The sequence below is a fragment of the Perca flavescens genome, chromosome 5 (assembly GCF_004354835.1).
Source record: "Perca flavescens isolate YP-PL-M2 chromosome 5, PFLA_1.0, whole genome shotgun sequence".
NCBI lineage: Eukaryota > Metazoa > Chordata > Actinopteri > Perciformes > Percidae > Perca > Perca flavescens.
Window position 1 is genome coordinate 40221072 of NC_041335.1, and position 24406 is coordinate 40245477.

The window sequence follows — 24406 nt, forward strand, 5'->3', positions numbered from 1 at the left end:
GTCAGACTGAATGCTAGTTGAGTGGTGTCCTTTTCTTTAGTCTGTGGCCCAACAGGTAAAATTAATCTCCAAGCTAATGTTGCATTTTAGAAGAAAGAGATGAGAGGAGATCCAGCTGTTCCTCAGAGATGTTAAACACTATGTATGTGACACAGGAGCTTTCTAACCACTAAATATTGGAAACAAAGACTGTAGTTTGGTTTACAGCAGGCCCTCAGGAAGTGTCTCTGCCTGGCAGCCAATTTGGCAAGTGTCCACTCACGGTATTGCAGCTAATATTTGAAAAATTCCCATGAACCAAGACAAGCCATTTAAAACGTTGTCACCAAAATGTAAAGTCTCTGGACCAGCGGGAGAAACTGAGGCGAGCAGCTCCACTGAACTGAGTAATCTTGTATTCAGATATGTTAAAAGATGTTGGTAAGAATAGACCTGATTCCTCCTGAGCTCGTCGTCCAGTCTCTGCAGACTCTGCTTCACTTCCTCCAGTCGAGGCTCCAGACTGCCGGCGTCGCCCATCTGAGGACTACGTTCATACACCTCCCTCATTTTCAACAGAGCATCTCTGACAAAAGAATACAAATACGGAACGCTACTTTTATTGGTAATATTATTATAAATACATTTAATACATGGCTGGGATGAATACTTGATTCTGATTAGTCAATTATGTAGTACTTCTGTATAACAGACCATGTGTGTATGTGTGTGTATGTGTGTGTGTGTATGTCTGTGTGTGTGTATGTGTGTGTGTGTGTGTGTGTGTGTGTATATGTGTGTGTGTATGTCTGTGTCTGAGTGTATGTCTGTGTCTGTGTGTATGTCTGTGTGTGTGTATGTCTGTGTCTGTGTGTATGTCTGTGTGTGTGTGTGTGTGTGTGTGTGTGTGTGTGTGTGTGTGTGTACCTCTGCTCTCTCTCTCTCTGGATCTCCTCGTTGATGTTGTTGATTCTGGTTTGAAGTTTCTTTCTTCTCTGTTCAGGAGGAAGATGACTGCAGTCTGCAGGACCAGAGCCCTGAAACAGTTTGTTATCAATGTTACATTATTATTATATTATATTATAATTAGGGCTGTCAATCGATTAAAATATTTAATCGCGATTCATTTTGTGATTGTTCATATTTAACTTGTGAGTAATCCCAAAGGAGTGTTTAAAGGGGTGTGTGTCCAGTGATTAAAGCTCCAGTGGTGGCTGAGACTGGATGTACTCCAGTGGTAACTCAGTTACAGTTTTTTACGATTGCTATGACAACTTTCATAAACCCTCAACACAGTTAGAACAACATCTGTCTGTGTAGGCTATACAATTAACACATTTATTGTTGCTTTGACACAAATTGCATACAGTTAACACAAATTTAAAATGCTTGAACATGTTTTACAAACAAGCTCAACCAAGACCCTACACAATGGCTATGCACTGCCAAATTCACAAATACTTTCACTCTGTAAGTCAGAACAGATAACATCATGTTCTAAACCTAACCTTATAAGCTAAAGTCAAAGTGAACAGCTGTTCACAAATAAACACAAATATATATCCTGGATACTGTTCCACTGCTACTGAGAAACAGCTGATTAAAGTTATGCAAATAGATCGATCACAGCTGATTGACATCTAGGAAACGCACTCAGCAGTTGAGGTCCTTTGAATCACATGACCATATGTTACAGTAGTACATACAGTAAAAGAGTCCTATTTGGGCTGATTTTGTGTGGAAAAGGAACAATATAGATGAACACAAAGAAAGTAAGAAACATTCCTGCACGAGGGAGAGGAAGAGGAGTACCAGGACAATTCTGTCTCTGTCTTCTGTTTTTCATAAACCGTACATTCTATAAAGCTATTCTGAGATGGGTCATTCATTTTTTGCATGGAATTTTTTGCAGCAAAAGAAACAAAATGCATACGTTTACTAAACCCAACAAAACTAAATGTAGAGGCTTCAAGAGAAATTGCAGTGCAAAACACAATCTATGATCAATACAATCACTATTGCTTATTATTGCTGTATAATGTAATGTAGTTTCTGTAATTCCATCTGATGTTAGTGTTTTTATGACATTGGGCTATGATTGACTAAATGTTCTGGCTGGAAGAGAACATGTGTTAGTGTTTTGGAAGAATTATTTGATTTTGAGACATGTTTGCATTGTTTTGGTAAACATATGGTTTGTCTCAAATCGCGCACTTCTGTACTTATACTAACTATTTGAGTGCACTCAAAATTTCACTCGTCAAAGTGTGGTAAATGCAGTGCACTACAAGTACCCGGATGGTGCACTCATAACGGTGAAAAAGTTGAGTGTGGATCAATGGACACTTCCAACACTCAACGGTCGCCATCTTTGCTACGTAGCGGAAGGGGCGGAGCTAACAAAAGTTTAAAGTCTTTCGATAATGGCGGCCGAAGACGCGACAGCGACCGAGCATTACAAAAGTTTTAATCATTTTGCTATACTTGTATAACATATAAGCCACCTGTTTATGTATATTAAGGTAATTTTGCACTCGGTGATGATTTTTGTACCGCGAATTATAACGTTTATATGTACCGTAATTTGACGTGCTATCAAGCTAGCTTTAGCTAACCTTAGCTAGCTATCTTACAGCAGCACAGTTAAACCAAAGAGTATGAAGTTACTTCTATACCCCTGAAAAAAACGTGTTAAATTGAAATCCGACACCATTGTTAGCTTTATTAGACCTTGGGGTAGATGTTACATAAGTGGCGTGACGAAATTCAAACTGTAAATACTCTAATTACACCGTAAATGAGGTTAACTAGCCACACTATCGTCCTCACTGTAGAAGATTTAGCGTTAGATGTGTGATCTTGTAAATATGCATTACATATAAGCAGTAATGTTGCAGTACGTTAATGCATGTAATGTTATAACGTGTTAACAGTGCTGTTTCTGTCCTGATCTGACTTATATAATCGTTAGGGACAGACGAGGACACAAGGTCCCTCATTCAGTGGAGGACGGTGAACGCCACCAGCTTTACGGGCAAGCGCAATGCTGCCCTGAATGGATACGAGTAAGTAAATGTACTGTATATCATATCTTCCTATCGTCATATATTGTACTGTGGACCTATATTTTACATTGCTAGCCTCATACAAATTGTATTTTCATTAGGGCGTACGTTGAAAGTCGAGGGCTTCAGGACAAGGTTACCCCATTTTAAAAAAAAAAAATGGGAGAACCTGAAACAAAAATACAAGGTCGGTTAAATGGCAGAATAATTGTGAGTTAATCGGCCCTAAGGATGTAAGCATTTAATTTCAGTTTGTTTTGATCTTAAATTGGAGTGTTTTCTGTTGTCCGTAGGATCTGAAATGCCCCAGAACTGGGGTCAGCGCTGAGGGGGGTGAGGCAACCGCTGCGTCCTGGAAGTGGTACTCACTGATGGATGAGGCAATGGGGGGCAGGCCGTCTGTAACGTTGCCTGTCCTCATTGCCTCATCATCCCAGGACGTGGCGGTTGTGGAACCCCCCTCGGTGGTGACCCCAGAAAGGGACACAGCCAGGGCTTCCACGGCATCCACTCCAAAACGGAGGCGAGTGGATGTCGTGGAGGCCCTGAAGGAATTACAGGAGAGGGAGCTGATGCAGGAGCAGGAGATGAAGAAGATGGAGGAGAGGGCAAGAGAGAGAGAAGAAGCAAGAGATGAAAGAGAGGAGAGGTGGCACCGTGAGGCAGTGGAGAGAGAGGAACGGCGTTTTGCAGAGATGAGGGAGAGGGATGAGAGAAGAGACAAAGAGATGAGGGAGAGGGAGGAGAGAAGAGACAAAGAGATGAGGGAGAGGAAGGAGAGAAGAGACAAAGAGATGAGGGAGAGGGAGGAGAGAAGAGACAAAGAGATGAGGGAGAGGGAGGAGAGAAGAGACAAAGAGATGAGGGAGAGGGAGGAGAGAAGAGACAAAGAGATGAGGGAGAGGAAGGAGAGAAGAGACAAAGAGATGAGGGAGAGGGAGGAGAGAAGAGACAAAGAGATGAGGGAGAGGGAGGAGAGAAGAGACAAAGAGATGAGGGAGAGGGATGAGAGAAGAGACAAAGAGATGAGGGAGAGGGAGGAGAGAAGAGACAAAGAGATGAGGGAGAGGGAGGAGAGAAGAGACAAAGAGATGAGGGAGAGGAAGGAGAGAAGAGACAAAGAGATGAGGGAGAGGGAGGAGAGAAGAGACAAAGAGATGAGGGAGAGGAAGGAGAGAAGAGACAAAGAGATGAGGGAGAGGGAGGAGAGAAGAGACAAAGAGATGAGGGAGAGGGAGGAGAGAAGAGACAAAGAGATGAGGGAGAGGGAGGAGAGAAGAGACAAAGAGATGAGGGAGAGGAAGGAGAGAGAAGAGAGAGAGGGACAAAGAGATGAGACAAAGAGGGAGGGAGAGGGATGAGACAAAGAGATGAGATGAGAAGAGGGAGAGAAGAGACAAAGAGATGAGGGAGAGGGAGGAGAGAAGAGACAAAGAGATGAGGGAGAGGGATGAGAGAAGAGACAAAGAGATGAGGGAGAGGGATGAGAGAAGAGACAAAGAGATGAGGGAGAGGGAGGAGAGAAGAGACAAAGAGATGAAGGAGAGGAAGGAGAGAAGAGACAAAGAGATGAAGGAGAGGGAGGAGAGAAGAGACAAAGAGATGAGGGAGAGGGAGGAGAGAAGAGACAAAGAGATGAGGGAGAGGGAGGAGAGAAGAGACAAAGAGATGAGGGAGAGGAAGGAGAGAAGAGACAAAGAGATGAGGGAGAGGGAGGAGAGAAGAGACAAAGAGATGAGGGAGAGGGAGGAGAGGAGAGACAAAGAGATGAGGGAGAGGGAGGAGAGGAGAGACAAAGAGATGAGGGAGAGGGAGGAGAGAAGAGACAAAGAGATGAGGGAGAGGGATGAGAGGAGAGACAAAGAGATGAGGGAGAGGGAGGAGAGAAGAGACAAAGAGATGAGGGAGAGGGAGGAGAGGAGAGACAGGGAGGTAGGCATGAGGGAGGAGCGCTTCCTGTCTTTGCTGGAGAAGCTTGTAAATAAATAAATTTTAATTAATAACTATATGATCTGTCTATTATTACTGTACTCTGAAAGTGTGATGGTTACCCTCTGAGATATATATATATATATATATATATATATATATATATATATATATATATATATATATATATATATGGAGGTGTGATGAACAGTGGTAATAATAATCACAGTAAAAATAATGGAACAGTGACTAGAAATAGATGTAGTAGTTCATGGCACTGCAGGGCGAGACAATACTCCCCCGTCAAATTTTACGCACTATGCAAGTAAGTACATAGTGTACGAAGTGCACTTCCCTTAGTGCACTACGGGAAGTGCGCGATTTGAGACACACTAATAGTGTATTGTGTTAGTGAATTATTGTATTTTGAAAATTAGTGTTAGAGTTTAGTTTTCAATGTGTGATTTTGAGCATGAAATTAACTGTTTTGCCAATTGTGTGTTGTAGGTGTGTTGCTGCGTTAAGAGTTTAGGAAAGTTGTTAAAAGTATTGAAAACATTGTGACAGCGATGGTAAAAAAGTGTAACATCCACACTACATGCAGATAACTTTAGTCTGGTGGACAGACCCATCTACAGGGCTTTGATTTCACAAACTACGGAGCAGCCCGAGGCCCAAATCACACTACGGATCACAGATCTAAACAATGAGTGGCGTTAAAAGGAATTTGGGTCAACTCGTTATTAATCACGTTAATTTTGACAAACTAATTACAGTATATTAGTTGCATAGACTGAAGTTAAGTGTTAATGTGGTTTAATACAGCTGTGTGTTACAGACAGATGTGATACTGACCAGTTTGAGGGACAGCTGTCCAATCAGAGAGCAGCATGAAGGAAACAGGACATCATTAAAACCAGAGCTTTGGCTTAATCTAGATAAATATTATCCTAACGTGACGTTGGTTACCCCTCTCTTGAGGCTGCGCAGACACTGCTTCCTGGTTCTGGAGCCAGAGCTCATCAGCTCATTCAGCCGCTGTGTGATTGGCTCTCTAGAGGCAGGGGGTGGGGACTGGGGACTGTTGGCCACGCCTCCAGGTGATGGGGAGGTCGGGGGTGGAGGGGGAGGCTGGCGGGGGGAGGAGAGGAGGGTCAACAGCTGCAAAGAGAAAGTTTAGTTTATTCGCACTAACACAAATCTAAAGAAGAGACAAAGACTAAACATGGGTTCTAAACAGTTTGATTTGATTTGTGCCATCCAATCATTAAGACAATAGGCTCGTTCAAGATGAAAGAGTGGAATGGAAGGACGATAATGTAAGGATGATGATGATGATGTAAGGATGAAGATATAAGGATAATGATGATGTAAGGATGAAGATGTAAAGGCAGTTACACACCAACAAGACGGCCGACCATCGGTAGTAAAGCCAGTGTGACTGATCAGTCTCCCCGAGGTCCAGAAAGTTCCTCAGAACTCACCGAAGAGACGAGACCTAATACGTCTCCATAGCAGCAGGCAGCGCTAATCTGTGTTGTCGCCCAAAAAATGAAAATCGGCAGCTGATTGGACGAACGTGTCACGTGGGTCTGGTTTCTCCAGAAATTCAAAGCCAGACTGTTATGGCGGCTCGTTCAGAATCTGATCTCATATTGAACTAAAATAGTTCACCGAAACGTGTTTCTGAAAACATGTGAAGAGAGAAATAGGCTGTGTAGTTCCTGAATCTGTCTTCATTTCAGATCAACAAAGGTCAGTTTAAAAGATTTTCATCAGATTTTGAGAGACTCTAGTCACCTCATCCTGCTCGCCATTTCCTGTGAGTCCCGACTGCCCCCCCACCCCCCGACTGAACATGTCAGGTTGGCCAAAATGAAGGCCGACAGCCCCCCAGACTGACGACGGCACGGGACACACCGAACAGACTCGAGTCACCGACCTCCATGATGAAGATGTAAGATGATGAAGATGTAAGGATGAAGTATACCCACCTTGTTTTTGCGTATGAATGGCCACAGCTTCCTGCTGTGTCTCCGCCCCTCTGTACGGTTGTCGAGGTAACTGGACTCAGAGATGCTCCTCCTCATGGTGGCGCTGTAGTCTTCAAACTCCACGTCACCTGGGGGGTCGAAGCCTGACTTATACACCTCCACCACCTGCTGGGTGTCCTACACACAGACACACACACACACATACACACACACAAACACACAGACAAACACACAGACACACACAGACACACACACACATACAGACACAGACACAGACACACACACACACACACACACACACACACACACACACACACACACACACACACACACACACACACACACACAGACACACACAGACACACACAGACACAGACACACACATACACACACAGACACACACAGACACACACACACACACACACACACACACACACACACACACACACACACACACACACACACACACACACACACAGACACACACAGACACACACACACACACACACACACACAGACACACACACACACACACACACACACACACAGACAGACACACACACACACACACACACACAGTATCAGATCTGACCTCTGTGTCGCTTATATATATATATATATATATATATATATATATATATATATATATATATATATATATATATATATATAGATAGATAGATAGATAGATAGATAGATAGGATGTACAGTAAGGCTGGCTTCACACTGGCTGCGTGGCGTGGGTGTGTCAGCTGCGTGGTGTGTTTTTATTTGGGCTGCCATGGTAACAGGTTAGAGCGTGCACACTGCCTGCGTGACACGCACGTCTCAGGCACGGCTCGAAAATGCTATCATGCTAGAAATCGAACCGACGGCTATTTTTCAGGCGACACGCAAACTTGTTGGAAGCGTTTCCAGGCAAAATAGAATAGGAAAAGATGTTTATATGTCATTTTGATACAAATACATATTAATAAATGACATGTTGATTTTTGAAAGTATCTATGTTTTGATATATATGCAGATATAAATGTAATTTTAAAAATTAATAAATAATTACAGATTTTCAAATATTGCACCAGTCAATCCAGAAGGAAATATTCTGTAGCCTATTTTGCCGTCAATACTGCCGACATTGTCTTTGCTGTAATCAGATCAGAATATATTTATGTTTCTGTTTATGGGAAACATCCATGTGTCAGACAAGGCTAGCAGCAGCAGCGCCGCGTCAGACACCTTTCTGGTGGGTAAAGACGTAGAAAACACCACGCAGCTGACACGCTACAGACACGCCACGCTCACGCCACGCAGCTGACACGCTACAGACACGCCACGCTCACGCCACGCAGCTGACACGCCACGCTCACGCCACGCAGCTGACACGCTACAGACACGCCACGCTCACGCCTCGCTCACGCCACGCAGCTGACACGCCACGCTCACGCCACGCAGCTGACACGCTACAGAAACGCCACGCTCACGCAACGCTCACGCCACGCTCACGCCACGCAGCTGACACGCCACGCTCACGCCACGCTCACGCCACGCAGCTGACACGCTACAGAAACGCCACGCTCACGCCACGCAGCTGACACGCTACAGAAACGCCACGCCACGGCACGCCACGGCACGCCACGCACGCAGCTGACACGCTACAGAAACGCCACGCCACGCCACGCTCACGGCACGCTCACGGCACGCTCACGGCACGCAGCTGACACGCTACAGAAACGCCACGCCACGCCACGCCACGCCACGCCACGCCACGCCACGCCACGCCACGCCACGCAGCGACACGCTACAGAAACGCCATGCTCACGCCATGCTCACGCCACGCTCACGCCACGCTCACGCCACGCTCACGCCACGCAGCTGACACGCTACAGACACGCCACGCTCACGCCACGCTCACGCCTTGCTCACGCCACGCAGCTGACACGCTACAGACACGCCACGCTCACGCCACGCTCACGCCACGCAGCTGACACGCTACAGAAACGCCACGCCACGCCACGCCACGCCACGCCACGCCACGCAGCTGACACGCTACAGACACGCCACGCTCACGCCACGCTCACGCCATGCTCACGCCACGCTCACGCCACGCAGCTGACACGCTACAGAAACACCACGCTCTCGCCACGCAGCTGACACGCTACAGAAACACCACGCTCACGCTCACGCCACGCAGCTGACACGCTACAGAAACGCCACGCTCACGCCACGCTCACGCCACGCTCACGCCACGCTCACGCCACGCAGCTGACACACTACAGAAACGCCACGCTCACGCCACGCTCACACCACGCAGCTGACACGCACAGAAACGCCACGCTACGCCACGCAGCTGACACGCTACAGAAACGCCACGCCACGCTCACGCCACGCAGCTGACACGCTACAGAAACGCCACGCTCACGCCACGCTCACGCCACGCAGCTGACACGCTACAGAAACGCCACGCTCACGCCACGCTCACGCCACGCAGCTGACACGCTACAGAAACGCCACGCTTACGCCACGCAGCTGACACGCTACAGAAACACCACACTCATGCCACGCTCACGCCACGCAGCTGACACGCTACAGAAACGGCACGCTCACGCCACACTCACGCCACGCTCACGCCACGCAGCTGACACGCTACAGAAACGCCACGCTCACGCCACGCTCACGCCACGCTCACGCCACGCAGCTGGCACGCTACAGAAACACCACGCTCACGCCACGCAGCTGACACGCTACAGAAACACCACGCTCACGCCACGCAGCTGAGACGCTACAGAAACACCACGCTCACGCCACGCAGCTGACACGCTACAGAAACACCACGCTCACGCCACGCTCACGCCACGCTCACGCCACGCAGCTGACACGCTACAGAAACGCCACACTCACGCCACGCTCACGCCACGCTCACGCCACGCAGCTGACACACTACAGAAACACCACGCTCACGCCACGCTCACGCCACGCTCACGCCACACTCACGCCACGCTCACGCCACGCAGCTGACACGCTACAGAAACACCACGCTCACGCCACGCAGCTGAGACGCTACAGAAACACCACGCCACGCCACACTTCACGCCACGCCACGCCACGCAGCTGACACGCTACAGAAACGCCACACTCACGCCACGCTCACGCCACGCTCACGCCACGCTCACGCCACGCTCACGCCACGCTCACGCCACGCAGCTGACACGCTACAGAAACGCCACGCTTACGCCACGCAGCTGACATGCTACAGAAACGCCACGCTCACGCCACGCTCACGCCACGCAGCTGACACGCTACAGAAACGGCACGCTCACGCCACACTCACGCCACGCCACGCCACGCAGCTGACACGCTACAGAAACGCCAAACGCCACGCCACGCCACGCCACGCCACGCCACGCCACGCAGCTGACACGCTACAGAAACACCACGCTCACGCCACGCTCACGCCACGCAGCTGACACGCTACAGAAACACCACGCTCACGCCACACTCACGCCACGCTCACGCCACGCAGCTGACACGCTACAGAAACGCCACACTCACGCCACGCTCACGCCACGCTCACGCCACGCAGCTGACACGCTACAGAAACGCCACACTCACGCCACGCTCACGCCACGCTCACGCCACGCTCACGCCACGCAGCTGACACACTACAGAAACACCATGCTCACGCCACGCTCACGCCACGCCACGCCACACTTCACGCCACGCTCACGCCACGCTCACGCCACGCAGCTGACACGCTACAGAAACACCACGCCACGCCACACTTCACGCCACGCTCACGCCACGCAGCTGACACGCTACAGAAACGCCACACTCACGCCACGCTCACGCCACGCTCACGCCACGCTCACGCCACGCAGCTGACACACTACAGAAACACCACGCTCACGCCACGCTCACGCCACGCTCACGCCACGCAGCTGACACGCTACAGAAACGCCACACTCACGCCACGCTCACGCCACGCTCACGCCATGCAGCTGACACGCTACAGAAACACCACGCCACGCCACGCCACGCCACGCCACGCCACGCCACGCCACGCCACGCCACGCCACGCCATGCAGCTGACACGCTACAGAAACGCCACACTCACGCCACGCTCACGCCACGCAGCTGACACACCACGCTCACGCCACGCTCACGCCACGCTCACGCCACGCAGCTGAGACGCTAGAGAAACACCATGCTCACGCCACGCTCTCGCCACGCAGCTGACACGCTACAGAAACGCCACGCTCACGCCACGCTCACGCCACGCTCACGCCACGCAGCTGACACGCTACAGAAACGCCACACTCACGCCACGCTCACGCCACGCTCACGCCACGCTCACGCCACGCAGCTGACACACTACAGAAACACCACGCTCACGACACGCTCACGCCACGCTCACGCCACGCTCACGCCACGCTCACGCCACGCTCACGCCACGCAGCTGACACACTACAGAAACTCCACGCTCACGCCAAGCTCACGCCACGCTCACGCCACGCAGCTGACACACTACAGAAACACCACGCTCACGCCACGCAGCTGACACGCTACAGAAACACCACGCTCACGCCACGCTCACGCCGCGCTCACGCCACGCTCACGCCACGCAGCTGAGACGCTAGAGAAACACCACGCCACGCCACGCCCGCCACGCAGCTGACACGCTACAGAAACGCCACGCTCACGCCACGCTCACGCCACGCTCACGCCACGCTCACGCCACGCAGCTGACACGCTACAGAAACGCCACGCTCACGCCACGCTCACGCCACGCAGCTGACACGCTACAGAAACACCACGCTCACGCCACGCTCACGCCACGCTCATGCCACGCAGCTGAGACGCTAGAGAAACACCACGCTCACGCCACGCTCTCGCCACGCAGCTGACACGCTACAGAAACGCCACGCTCACGCCACACTCACGCCACGCTCACGCCACGCTCACGCCATGCAGCTGACACGCTACAGAAACGCCACACTCACGCCACGCTCACGCCACGCAGCTGACACACCACGCTCACGCCACGCTCACGCCACGCCACGCCACGCCACGCCACGCCAGCAGCTGAGACGCTAGAGAAACACCATGCTCACGCCACGCCCGCCACGCAGCTGACACGCTACAGAAACGCCACGCTCACGCCACGCTCACGCCACGCTCACGCCACGCTCACGCCACGCAGCTGACACGCTACAGAAACGCCACACTCACGCCACGCTCACGCCACGCTCACGCCACGCAGCTGACACACTACAGAAACACCACGCCACGCCGCCACGCCACGCCACGCCACGCCACGCCACGCCACGCCACGCAGCTGACACACTACAGAAACACCACGCCACGCCACGCCACGCCACGCCACGCCACGCAGCTGACACACTACAGAAACACCACGCTCACGCCACGCCACGCCACGCAGCTGACACGCTACAGAAACACCACGCCACGCCACGCCACGCCGCGCCACGCCACGCCACGCCACGCAGCTGAGACGCTAGAGAAACACCACGCCACGCCACGCCCGCCACGCAGCTGACACGCTACAGAAACGCCACGCCACGCCACGCCACGCCACGCCACGCCACGCCACGCCACGCAGCTGACACGCTACAGAAACGCCACGCTCACGCCACGCTCATGCCACGCAGCTGACACGCTACAGAAACACCACGCCACGCCACGCCACGCCACGCCATGCCACGCAGCTGAGACGCTAGAGAAACACCACGCCACGCCACGCTCTCGCCACGCAGCTGACACGCTACAGAAACGCCACGCTCACGCCACACTCACGCCACGCAGCTGACACGCTACAGAAACGCCACGCTCACGCCACGCTCACGCCATGCTCACGCCACGCTCACGCCACGCAGCTGACACGCTACAGAAACACCACGCTCACGCCACGCAGCTGACACGCTACAGAAACACCACGCTCACGCCACGCAGCTGACACGTTACAGAAACGCCACGCTCACGCCACGCTCACGCCACGCAGCTGACACGCTACAGAAACACCACGCTCACGCCACGCTCACGCCACGCAGCTGACACGCTACAGAAACACCACGCTCACGCCATACTCACGCCACGCTCACGCCACGCAGCTGACACGCTACAGAAACACCACACTCATGCCACGTTCACGCCACGCAGCTGACACGCTACAGAAACGGCACGCTCACGCCATACTCACGCCATACTCACGCCACGCTCACGCCACGCAGCTGACACGCTACAGAAACGCCACGCCACGCCACGCCACGCCACGCCACGCCACGCCACGCCACGCCACGCCACGCCACGCCACGACACGCTACAGAAACGCCACGCCACGCCACGCCACGCCACGCAGCTGACACGCTACAGAAACACCACGCCACGCCACGCTCACGCCACGCTCACGCCACGCTCACGCCACGCAGCTGACACGCTACAGAAACGCCACGCTCACGCCACGCTCATGCCATGCTCACGCCACGCTCACGCCACGCAGCTGACACGCTACAGAAACACCACGCTCACGCCACGCTCACGCCACGCTCACGCCAAGCAGCCAGCGTGAAGCCGGCCTCAGAAATAAAAACATGACTTGGTTTTCCGAAGCTTTCAGACAGATCTTGCGGTGGTCCAGCAGGTGGCGTGGCTCGTAAGATACATGTAATTATTATTGTTATTATTATTATGATGATGAACATGACTTTACCATGGCGTGGCTCGTAAGATACATGTAATTATTATTGTTATTATTATTATGATGATGAACATGACTTTACCATGGCGTGGCTCGTAAGATACATGTAATTATTATTGTTATCATTGTTATGATGATGAACGTGACTTTACCATGCGGGGCTGAATGCCCTCGGAAGCGTCCATCATGACGTCCAGACAGCGACTCACAACAGGAAGAACTTTTCTCTCCGCCTCGGCTGACGAACGCATCGCTTCACAGATTCTCTCAATCCGCCGCTCCTCCATGTCCTGGATTCGCTGCCAATAACAGATATCACAATTATGCACCTTGAATATAACTACAGCTACAACGATTAATGGGTTAGTTATCAACTGTGTGTGAAATAATCTATTCACTATACCATATGAACTATGTCCATACTCCTACAGTGACTGGAAACATGGTAACTTAACTTAACTAGCTAAAAGCTAATTAGCAGCAAGATGCCTCCCGTCTCCGTGGATGACTACCACAAACTTCTACAGAAGACTGCTGTTCTGGGAACGAAAATTCACCGATTAGAAGTAAACGGACCTTGTGGGAATGACACCACTTTACCATGGACCCAAAACAATGGACAAAAGCATGCTAACTCAGAAACGGGAGGGCTGTGTACTGGGTAATTAATCAAGACGTGGTAGTCCTCCCTGGAACTCTCTTGGTGCAAAGCCTCAGAGTAAATCATTTTCCTGGGAAATGAGAGGACGAGTAAAAACTAATCTCCAGATCCATTATGACACCTATAAAGAGAGATATTGCATTTATAATATGGAACTAAGGAATGCAAGGCGGTCTTTCTTCTCTGACATTATCGCCAGAAACAATTCACGTGCTTTGTTTGGTACTCTCGATAGGTTAACTAATCCTCCAGTACCAGTAGCATCTGAACTTTTATCCACCGAGGCCTGCAATGAATTTGCCGCCCTCTTCTGTGACAAAATTCAGAAATTTAGACAGTCAGTGCCTCCATATCAAGTACAGCATATGTGTTGTCACAGTGTCCATGCAAAACAAATTCCAATATGACACAATTTCATATGATCAATCATAAAAACCTGGAGGACATTATACAACATCTGAAAACCTCCTCCTGCCTTGATATTCTACCAACGGGCCTTTTCAAAAATGTTTTGAACTGTTTGGCTTCTGATCTTCTACAGATTGTAAACACATCTCTGCTCTCAGGTATCTTCCCACAGGCCCTGAAAACTGCAGTCATCAAGTCACTCTTATATCCAACCTTCCATTTTTAAGTAAAATCATTGAAAAAGCCTTTTTTCAACAACTCAACCTTTTCTTGTCACTAAACAACAGTTTTGATGCCTTCCATTCAGGTTTTTGACCACACCACAGCACTGAGACGGCTCTTGTTAAAGTCTTTAATGACATCCACTTAAACACAGATAGTGGCAAAACTTCAGTCTTAGTATTACTTGATCTCAGTGCTGCATTTGATACAGTCGACCACAACATATTACTTGACCGATTGGAAACTGGGTTGGACTTTCTGACACAGAACAAAACTGGTTTGAATCCTACTTAAGAATAGGGACTACTTTGTATCTATAGGTAATTATCCATCTGAGCATACAAATATGACGTGCAGAGTTCCCAAAGGCTCAGTTCTGGGGCCTCTTCTGTTCAACATCTACATGCTTCCACTGGCTCAGATTATGGAACACAACAAAATAAGTTACCATAGTTGTGCGGACGACACACAAATTTACATAACCTTGTCGCTTGGGGACTATAGTCCAATACAAAAACTGAGTAAGAAAATTTTATTAAAGATTAACAACTGGATGTGCCAGAACATTCTTAGATTAAATGAAGAAAAAACTGAGGTGGTTGTTTTTTGAGCAAAAGAGGAACGATTAAAAGTCAGCGCTCAGCTTCAAACGACAATGTTAAAAACAACAGACAAAGCCAGAAATCTTGGTGTAGTCATGGACTCAGACCTGAATTTTAAAAGCCACATTAATACAATCACAATGTCAGCCTATTACCACCTTACGACTATATCAAGGATTAAAGGACTTATGTCTCAGCAGGATTTGGAAAAACTTGTCCATGCTTTTATCTTCAGTAGACTTGACTACTGTAACGGGGTCTTTACAGGTCTCCCTAAAAAATCAATAAGACAGCTGCAGCTGATTCAGAACGCTGCTGCTCGAGTCCTCACTAAGACCAAGAAAGTGGATCACATCACTCCAGTACTGAAGTCTCTACACTGGCTTCCAGTGCCTCAAAGAATTTATTTCATAATGTATATACTGTATGTAATACTGTAAAAAATATACACCTGTTGGTTTGTAAATCAACGGTTTAGGGCCGAAATACATTTCTGATCTGCTGCACCTCTCAGGTTGTCTGGGACAGGTCTGCTACACTATGAACCACCCAGACCTCTCAGGTGGTCTGGGACAGGTCTGCTACACTATGAACCACCCAGACCTCTCAGGTGGTCTGGGATAGGTCTACTACACTATGAACCACCCAGACCTCTCAGGTTGTCTGGGACAGGTCTGCTACACTATGAACCACCCAGACCTCTCAGGTGGTCTGGGACAGGTCTACTACACTATGACCCACCCAGACCTCTCCGGTGGTCTGGGACAGGTCTGCTTTCTGTCCCCAGAGTCAGAACTAAACAGAGGGAAGCAGCGTTCACTTTTCATGCTCCACATATCTGGAACAAACCACCAGAAAACTGAAGGTCCACCGCAACTCTCAGTTCTTTTTAATTAAGACTGAACACCTTTCTTTTTGATGCTACCTTTATTTAAATAATGTTTCACTTCTTATACTGCACTGTAACTTTTATTCTCATATTTGATGCTTTTATATTTTTGATTGTTTTTAACTCCTCCTTAAAGGGGTGATAGAATGCAAAACCGATTTTACATACCGATGTTGTATAAGTGGCGTGATGAAATTCAAACTGTAAATATACAGAAATTACGCCAAAAATGAAGCTAACTATCTGTGATTTGTAGCTAGCTACACGTACCCAGGATTGAAGGGACAGTCATAGCTAACGAAACCCCTACTGTTCACAAAAAATCATTAACTTGAAATCGGACACCGTTGTTAGCTTTATAAGACCTTTAGGGAGATGTTGTATAAGTGGCGTGATGGAATTCAAATATACAGAAATTACGCCAAAAATGAAGCTAACTATCTGTGATTTGCAGCTAGCCACACATAGCTAGGATTGAAAGGACAGTCATAGCTAACGAAACCCCCACTGTTCACAAAAAATCATTAACTTGAAATCGGACACTGTTGTTAGCTTTATAAGACCTTTAGAGATATGTTGTATAAGTGGCGTGATGGAATTCAAACTGTAAATATACAGAAATTACGCCAAAAATGAAGCTAACTATCTGTGATTTGCAGCTAGCCACACATAGCTAGGATTGAAGGGACAGTCATAGATAACGAAACCCCTAATCTTCACAAAAATTCATTAATTTGAAATAGGACACCGTTGTTAGCTTTATAAGACCTTTAGGGAGATGTTGTATAAGTGGCGTGATGAAATTCAAACTGTAAATATACAGAAATTACGCCAAAAATGAAGCTAACTATCTGTGATTTGTAGCTAGCTACACGTACCCAGGATTGAAGGGACAGTCATAGCTAACGAAACCCCTACTGTTCACAAAAAATCATTAACTTGAAATCGGACACCGTTGTTAGCTTTATAAGACCTTTAGGGAGATGTTGTATAAGTGGCGTGATGGAATTCAAATATACAGAAATTACGCCAAAAATGAAGCTAACTATCTGTGATTTGCAGCTAGCCACACATAGCTAGGATTGAAGGGACAGTCATAGATAACGAAACCCCTAATCTTCACAAAAATTCATTAACTTGAAATCGGACACTGTTTTTAGTTTTATAAGACCTTTAGAGATATGTTGTATAAGTGGCGTGACAAAATTCAAACTGTAAATATAGCTAGTTATGCTGACAGCCGGCCAAGATTAACTGGAACTGTTGTAAGAAATTGCTGGTGTAACAAGCTCGCTGACCGCGCTATCACTGTCACACACGGGCCATTTAGCTAGCAGGAAGAGGGGAGCTGCAGGACCTGGAGCTCTGTCAGAGCACCAGCGTTTGGTCCATTAACCCCAAAACGGTGACTTTGCGCGGGTATGGAGTGCTGTGGGCTGCAAGCCGTAACGGAGCTCAATCGAGCTCAGAGCAGGCCGGGGTGTGTAAAGGAAGGCAGGCCGTGCAGCGGGGCAGCACCGGCAGCTGAACTCTGACACACAGTCTTACCAAATTTGCAATAAGCCATCAATTTTCGTAAAACAGCCCATATTTGAGCTTTATATAGTTGATTTCTTGCTTAAAAAAGTCTCAGAAGTACAAACAATGTATAACTTTGCAATGAGACCTGCTGTCGAGTCTCCCATGTGTTTCTATGTAGTTTGCTCAAACCAATCAGTGCGTAGCTCATTCTGAATATTCATGAGCATACCATATTTGGAAGAAAAGCTCTTGTTCCAAATAGAGCCATATTCACAGGGTAGTTAAGGGCCTATTAAAATAGCATTCGGGCAATTTTCAGCCCAACCAATGTTACATACCCCATTAGGAGACCTTAAGGAACAGTGCAAAATACCCTATAATCATTCTATCACCCCTTTAATGTTTTATGTAAAACACTTCGAATTGCCCTGTTGCTGAAATGTGCTCTATAAATAAAGCTGCCTTGCCTTGAGTCATTTTTTATGAAAAACAGAAAACTTGTGTGATGTCAGCTTGTTAAATGTGAATATTGTTCTAGTTTCTTCTCTCCTCTGTGACAGTAAACTGAATATCTTTGAGTTGTGGACAAAACAAGACATTTGAGGACATCATCTTGGACTTTGGGAAACACTGATCCACATTTGTAACCATTTTCTGACATTTTAGAGAATGAACAACTAATCCACCCAGAAAATAATCCACATATTAATCCACCATGAAGATAAGTGTTACAGCTTTATGTATATATAACTGGTATCACTGTTTAGTTACCTGGTATATAACCGATACCAGTGTTTAGTTACCTGGTATATAACTGATACCAGTGTTTAGTTACCTGGTATATAACTGGTACCACTGTTTAGTTACCTGGTATATAACTGATACCAGTGTTTAGTTACCTGGTATATAACTGATACCAGTGTTTAGTTACCTGGTATATAACTGGTACCACTGTTTAGTTACCTGGTATATAACTGATACCAGTGTTTAGTTACCTGGTATATAACTGATACCATTGTTTAGTTACCTGGTATAATAACTGATACCAGTGTTTAGTTACCTGGTATATAACTGGTAGCACTGTTTAGTTACCTGGTATATAACTGGTACCAGTGTTTAGTTACCTGGTATATAACTGATACCAGTGTTTATTTACCTGGTATATAACTGGTACCCGTGTTTAGTTACCTGGTATATAACTGGTACCCGTGTTTAGTTACCTGGTATATAACTGGTACCGGTGTTTAGTTACCTGGTATATAACTGGTACCCGTGTTTAGTTACCTGGTATATAACTGGTACCCGTGTTTAGTTACCTGGTATATAACTGGTACCAGTGTTTAGTTACCTGGTATATAACTGGTACCCATGTTTAGTTACCTGGTATATAACTGGTATCCGTGTTTAGTTACCTGGTACATAACTGGTACCAGAGTTTAGTTACCTGGTATATAACTGGTACCCGTGTTTAGTTACCTGGTATATAACTGGTACCAGTGTTTAGTTACCTGGTATATAACTGGCACCAGTGTTTATTTACCTGGTATATAACTGGTACCAGTGTTTAGTTACCTGGTATATAACTTGCTTCTCCGTGAACCATCACCTTATCGTGGTGGAGAGGTTTGTGTGTCTCTGTGAACCTGAGGGCTGTGTTGTCTGGAGCTTTGTGCTCCTGGTAGGGTCTCCCAAGGCAAAGTGGTCTCAGGTGAGGGGCCAGACAAAGAATGGTTCAAAAACCCCAATGAAAAAGCTAGGCAGAGATGGAGTGACCCTGCCCGGAGGAAGCCCGGGGCCCCCGTCTGGAGCCAGGCCCAGACGGCGGGCTCGTCGGAGAGTGCCTGGTGGCCGGGTTTGCCACGGAGCCCGGCCGGGCACAGCCCGAACAAGCTACGTGGCTCCCATCTCTCCAGCCCATGGGCCCACCACCTGTGGGAGGAACCGTTGGGGTCGGGTGCGATGCCACATGGGTGGCAGTGAAGGTCAGGGGCCTCGACGGACCAGACCCGGGCGGCAGACGCTGGCTCTGGGGACGTGGGCGTCACCACCTCTGTGGGGGAAGGAGCCGGAACTGGTGCGGGAGGTGGAGCGCTACCGGTTAGATCTGGTGGGGCTTACCTCACGCACAGTCTTGGTTCTGGAACCATACTCCTGGATAGGGGTTGGACTCTTTTCTTCTCCGGAGTTGCCCAGGGTGTGAGGCGCCGGGCGGGTGTGGGGATACTCACAAGCCCCGGCTGAGCGCTGCTGTGTTGGAGTTTACCCGGTGGACGAGAGGGTCGCCTCCCCACGCCTGCGGGTTGTGGGGGGAAAACTCTGACTGTTGTTTGTGCATATGCACCAAACAGGAGTTCGGAGTATTCGGCCTTCTTGGAGACCTTGACTGGAGTCCTGCATGGGGCTCCAGTGGGGGACTCCATTGTTCTGCTGGGGGACTTCAACGCACACGTGGGCAATGATGGAGACACCTGGAGGCGTGATTGGGAGGAACGGCCTCCCTGATCTAAACCAGAGTGGTTGTTTGTTGTTGGACTTCTGTGTTAGTCATGGATTGTCTATAACGAACACCATGTTCGAACATAGGGATGCTCATAAGTGTACCTGGTACCAGAGCACCCTAGGCCGAAGGTCAATGATCGATTTCATAATCGTGTCATCTGATCTGAGGCCGTATGTTTTGGACACTCGGGTGAAGAGAGGGGCAGAGCTGTCAACCGATCACCATCTGGTGGTGAGTTGGGTCAGGGGTGGGGAAGACTCTGGACAGACCTGGTAAGCCCAAACGTGTAGTGCAGGTAAATTGGGAACGTCTGGAGGAGGCCCCTGTCCAACAGACTTTCAACTCACACCTCCGGCGGAGCTTTTTGTGCATCCCTGTGGAGGCTGGGGGCATTGAACCCGAGTGGACAATGTTCAAAGTTTCCATTGCTGAAGCTGCGGTGAGGAGCTGTGGTCTTAGGGTCTTAGGTGCCTCAAGGGGCGGTAACCCACGAACACCGTGGTGGACACGGTGGTCAGGGAAGCCGTCCGACTGAAGAAGGAGTCTTTCCGGGATATGTTATCCCGGAGGACTCGGAGGCAGTTGCAGGGTACCGAAGGGCCCGAAGGGCTGCAGCCTCTGCCGTGAAAGAGGCAAAGCAGCGGGTGTGGGAGAAGTTTGGAGAAGACATGGAGAAAGACTTTCGGTCGGCACCAAAGTGCTTCTGGAAAACTGTTCGCCACCTCAGGGGGGCGGGGAACCATCCAAGCTGTGTACAGTAAGGATGGGACACTGTTGACCTCAACTGAGGAGGTAATAGGGCGGTGGAAGGAGCACTTTGAGGAACTCCTGAATCCGACTAATACGCCCTCTATGTTAGAGGCAGAGCTGGAGGATAATGGGGGATTGTCGTTGATTTCCCAGGCGGAAGTCACTGATGTAGTCAAACAACTACACAGTGGCAAAGCCCGGGATTGATGAGATCCGTCCAGAAATGCTCAAGGCTCTGGGTGTGGAGGGGCTGTCCTGGTTGACACGCCTCTTCAACATTGCGTGGAAGTCTGGGGACGGTGCCAAAGGAGTGGCAGACTGGGGTGGTGGTTCCCCTTTTTAAAAAAGGGGACCAGAGGGTGTGTGCCAATTATAGGGGTATCACACTTCTCAGCCTCCCTGGTAAAGTCTACTCCAAGGTGCTGGAAAGGAGGGTTCGGCCGATAGTCGAACCTTGGGTTGAGGAGGAACAATGCGGATTCCGTCCTGGTCGTGGAACAACGGACCAGCTCTTCACTCTCGCAAGGATCCTGGAGGGAGCCTGGGAGTATGCCCAACCGGTCTACATGTGTTTTGTGGATTTGGAGAAGGCGTATGACCGGGTCCCCCGGGAGATACTGTGGGAGGTGCTGCGGGAGTATGGGGTGAGGGGGTCTCTACTCAGGGCCATCCAATCTCTGTATGACCAAAGTGAGAGCTGTGTCCGGGTTCTCGGTAGTAAGTCGGACTCGTTTCAGGTGAGGGTTGGCCTCCGCCAGGGCTGCGCTATGTCACCAATCCTGTTTGTAATATTTATGGACAGGATATCGAGGCGTAGTCGGGGTGGGGAGGGGTTGCAGTTTGGTGGGCTGGGGATCTCATCGCTGCTCTTTGCAGATGATGTGGTCCTGATGGCATCATCGGCCTGCGACCTTCAGCACTCACTGGATCGGTTCGCAACCGAGTGTGAAGCGGTTGGGATGAGGATCAGCACCTCCAAATCTGAGGCCATGGTTCTCAGCAGGAAACCGATGGAATGCCTTCTCCAGGTAGGGAATGAGTCCTTACCCCAAGTGAAGGAGTTCAAGTACCTTGGGGTTTTGTTCGCGAGTGAGGGACAATGGAGCGGGAGATTGGTCGGAGAATCGGGCGCAGCGGGTGCGGTATTGCATTCAATCTATCGCACCGTTGACGAAAAAGAGAGCTTAGCCAGAAGGCAAAGCTCTCGATCTACCGGTCAGTTTTCTTTCCTACCCTCACCTATGGTCATGAAGGCTGGGTCATGACCGAAAGAACGAGATCCAGGGTACAAGCGGCTGAAATGGGTTTCCTCAGGAGGGTGGCTGGCGTCTCCCTTAGAGATAGGGTGAGAAGCTCAGTCATCCGTGAGGAGCTCGGAGTAGAGCCGCTGCTCCTTTGCGTCGAAAGGAGCCAGTTGAGGTGGTTCGGGCATCTGGTAAGGATGCCCCCTGGGCGCCTCCCTAGGGAGGTGTTCCAGGCACGTCCAGCTGGGAGGAGGCCTCGGGGAAGACCCAACACTAGGTGGAGGGATTATATCTCCAACCTGGCCTGGGGCGCCTCGGGATCCCCAGTCGGAGCTGGTTAATGTTGCTCGGGAAAGGGAAGTTTGGGGTCCCCTGCTGGAGCTGCTCCCCCCGCGACCCGACACCGGATAAGCGGACGAAGATGGATGGATGGATGGATGGTATATAACTGGTACCAGTGTTTAGTTACCTGGTATATAACTTGTACCAGTGTTTACTTACCTGGTATATAACTGGTACCAGTGTTTTGTTACCTGGTATATAACTGGTACCAGTGTTTTGTTACCTGGTATATAACTGGTATCAGTGTTTAGTTACCTGGTATATAACTGGTACCAGTGTTTAGTTACCTGTTATATAACTGGTACCATTGTTTAGTTATCTGTTATATAACTTGTACACATGTTTAGTTACCTGGTATATAACTGGTACCAGTGTTTATTTACCTGGTATATAACTGGTACCAGTGTTTAGTTACCTGGTATATAACTGGTATAACTGGTACCAGTGTTTAGTTACCTGGTATATAACTGGTACCAGTGTTTACTTACCTGGTATATAACTGGTACCAGTGTTTAGTTACCTGGTATATAACTGGTATAACTGGCACCAGTGTTTATTTACCTGGTATATAACTGGTACCAGTGTTTATTTACCTGGTATATAACTGGCACCAGTGTTTATTTACCTGGTATATAACTGGCACCAGTGTTTATTTACCTGGTATATAACTGGTACCCATGTTTAGTTACCTGGTATATAACTGGTACCAGTGTTTAGTTACCTGGTATATAACTGGTACCCGTGTTTAATTACCTGGTATATAACTGGTACCAGTGTTTAGTTACCTGGTATATAACTGTTATAACTGGCACCAGTGTTTATTTACCTGGTATATAACTGGTACCCATGTTTAGTTACCTGGTATATAACTGGTACCAGTGTTTAGTTACCTGGTATATAACTGGTACCCGTGTTTAGTTACCTGGTATATAACTGGCACCAGTGTTTATTTACCTGGTATATAACTGGCACCAGTGTTTATTTACCTGGTATATAACTGGTACCCATGTTTAGTTACCTGGTATATAACTGGTACCCATGTTTAGTTACCTGGTATATAACTGGTACCCGTGTTTAGTTACCTGGTATATAACTGGTACCCGTGTTTAGTTACCTGGTATATAACTGGCACCAGGGTGTGGTAGTGCTGGTGCTGGTCCTGGTTAAACTGATTTAAACTGGTCACATATTCTTTCCGGGACTCTTCAGCAGCTTGTTTTTTCTGTTGAGCCGTCTGACGAGCCTGAAACCAGCAGATTGTTTAACACAAAATAAACCAACAGAATAATGTACTGCGGAAGAAAATGAATTACCAAAAACTTTTACTCTTATTTTATCCTATATTCTCTTTCCTGAAATTTCTACTGTGCTGAAACTATTTACCTGAATAACAAACTTTAACTGTCTCCTGATTTAATTAAGTCTGTCTTACCGTTGTACTGTCTGTCTGCCTTTTCTTTGTCTGCAGAGTGTTGATAGGAGGTTTTTCCCTTTGATCACTTAGTTTATTTAGAGCCAACGTTACCTCCGACAGAGATTCACACCTTAACTAACGGAGCAGACGGTATCAAGTTCGTGCAAATCTCCT

General features: G+C 48.8%; 1 protein-coding gene across 1 annotated transcript in view; it reads right to left on the reverse strand.

The window, feature by feature from the left end:
- fnbp1a (formin binding protein 1a) overlaps window positions 1–24406 on the reverse strand; it is a 43126-nt gene that overhangs the window by 11217 nt on the left and 7503 nt on the right. Inside the window, exons 8-14 of the mRNA XM_028579233.1 lie at window positions 23933–24061; window positions 13832–13978; window positions 6968–7144; window positions 5943–6134; window positions 5829–5843; window positions 907–1016; window positions 433–565 (exon numbers count right to left, since the gene is read on the reverse strand). Of these exons, the coding sequence (XP_028435034.1) occupies window positions 433–565; window positions 907–1016; window positions 5829–5843; window positions 5943–6134; window positions 6968–7144; window positions 13832–13978; window positions 23933–24061 (903 nt within the window). The remainder of the gene's footprint in view (window positions 1–432; window positions 566–906; window positions 1017–5828; window positions 5844–5942; window positions 6135–6967; window positions 7145–13831; window positions 13979–23932; window positions 24062–24406) is intronic.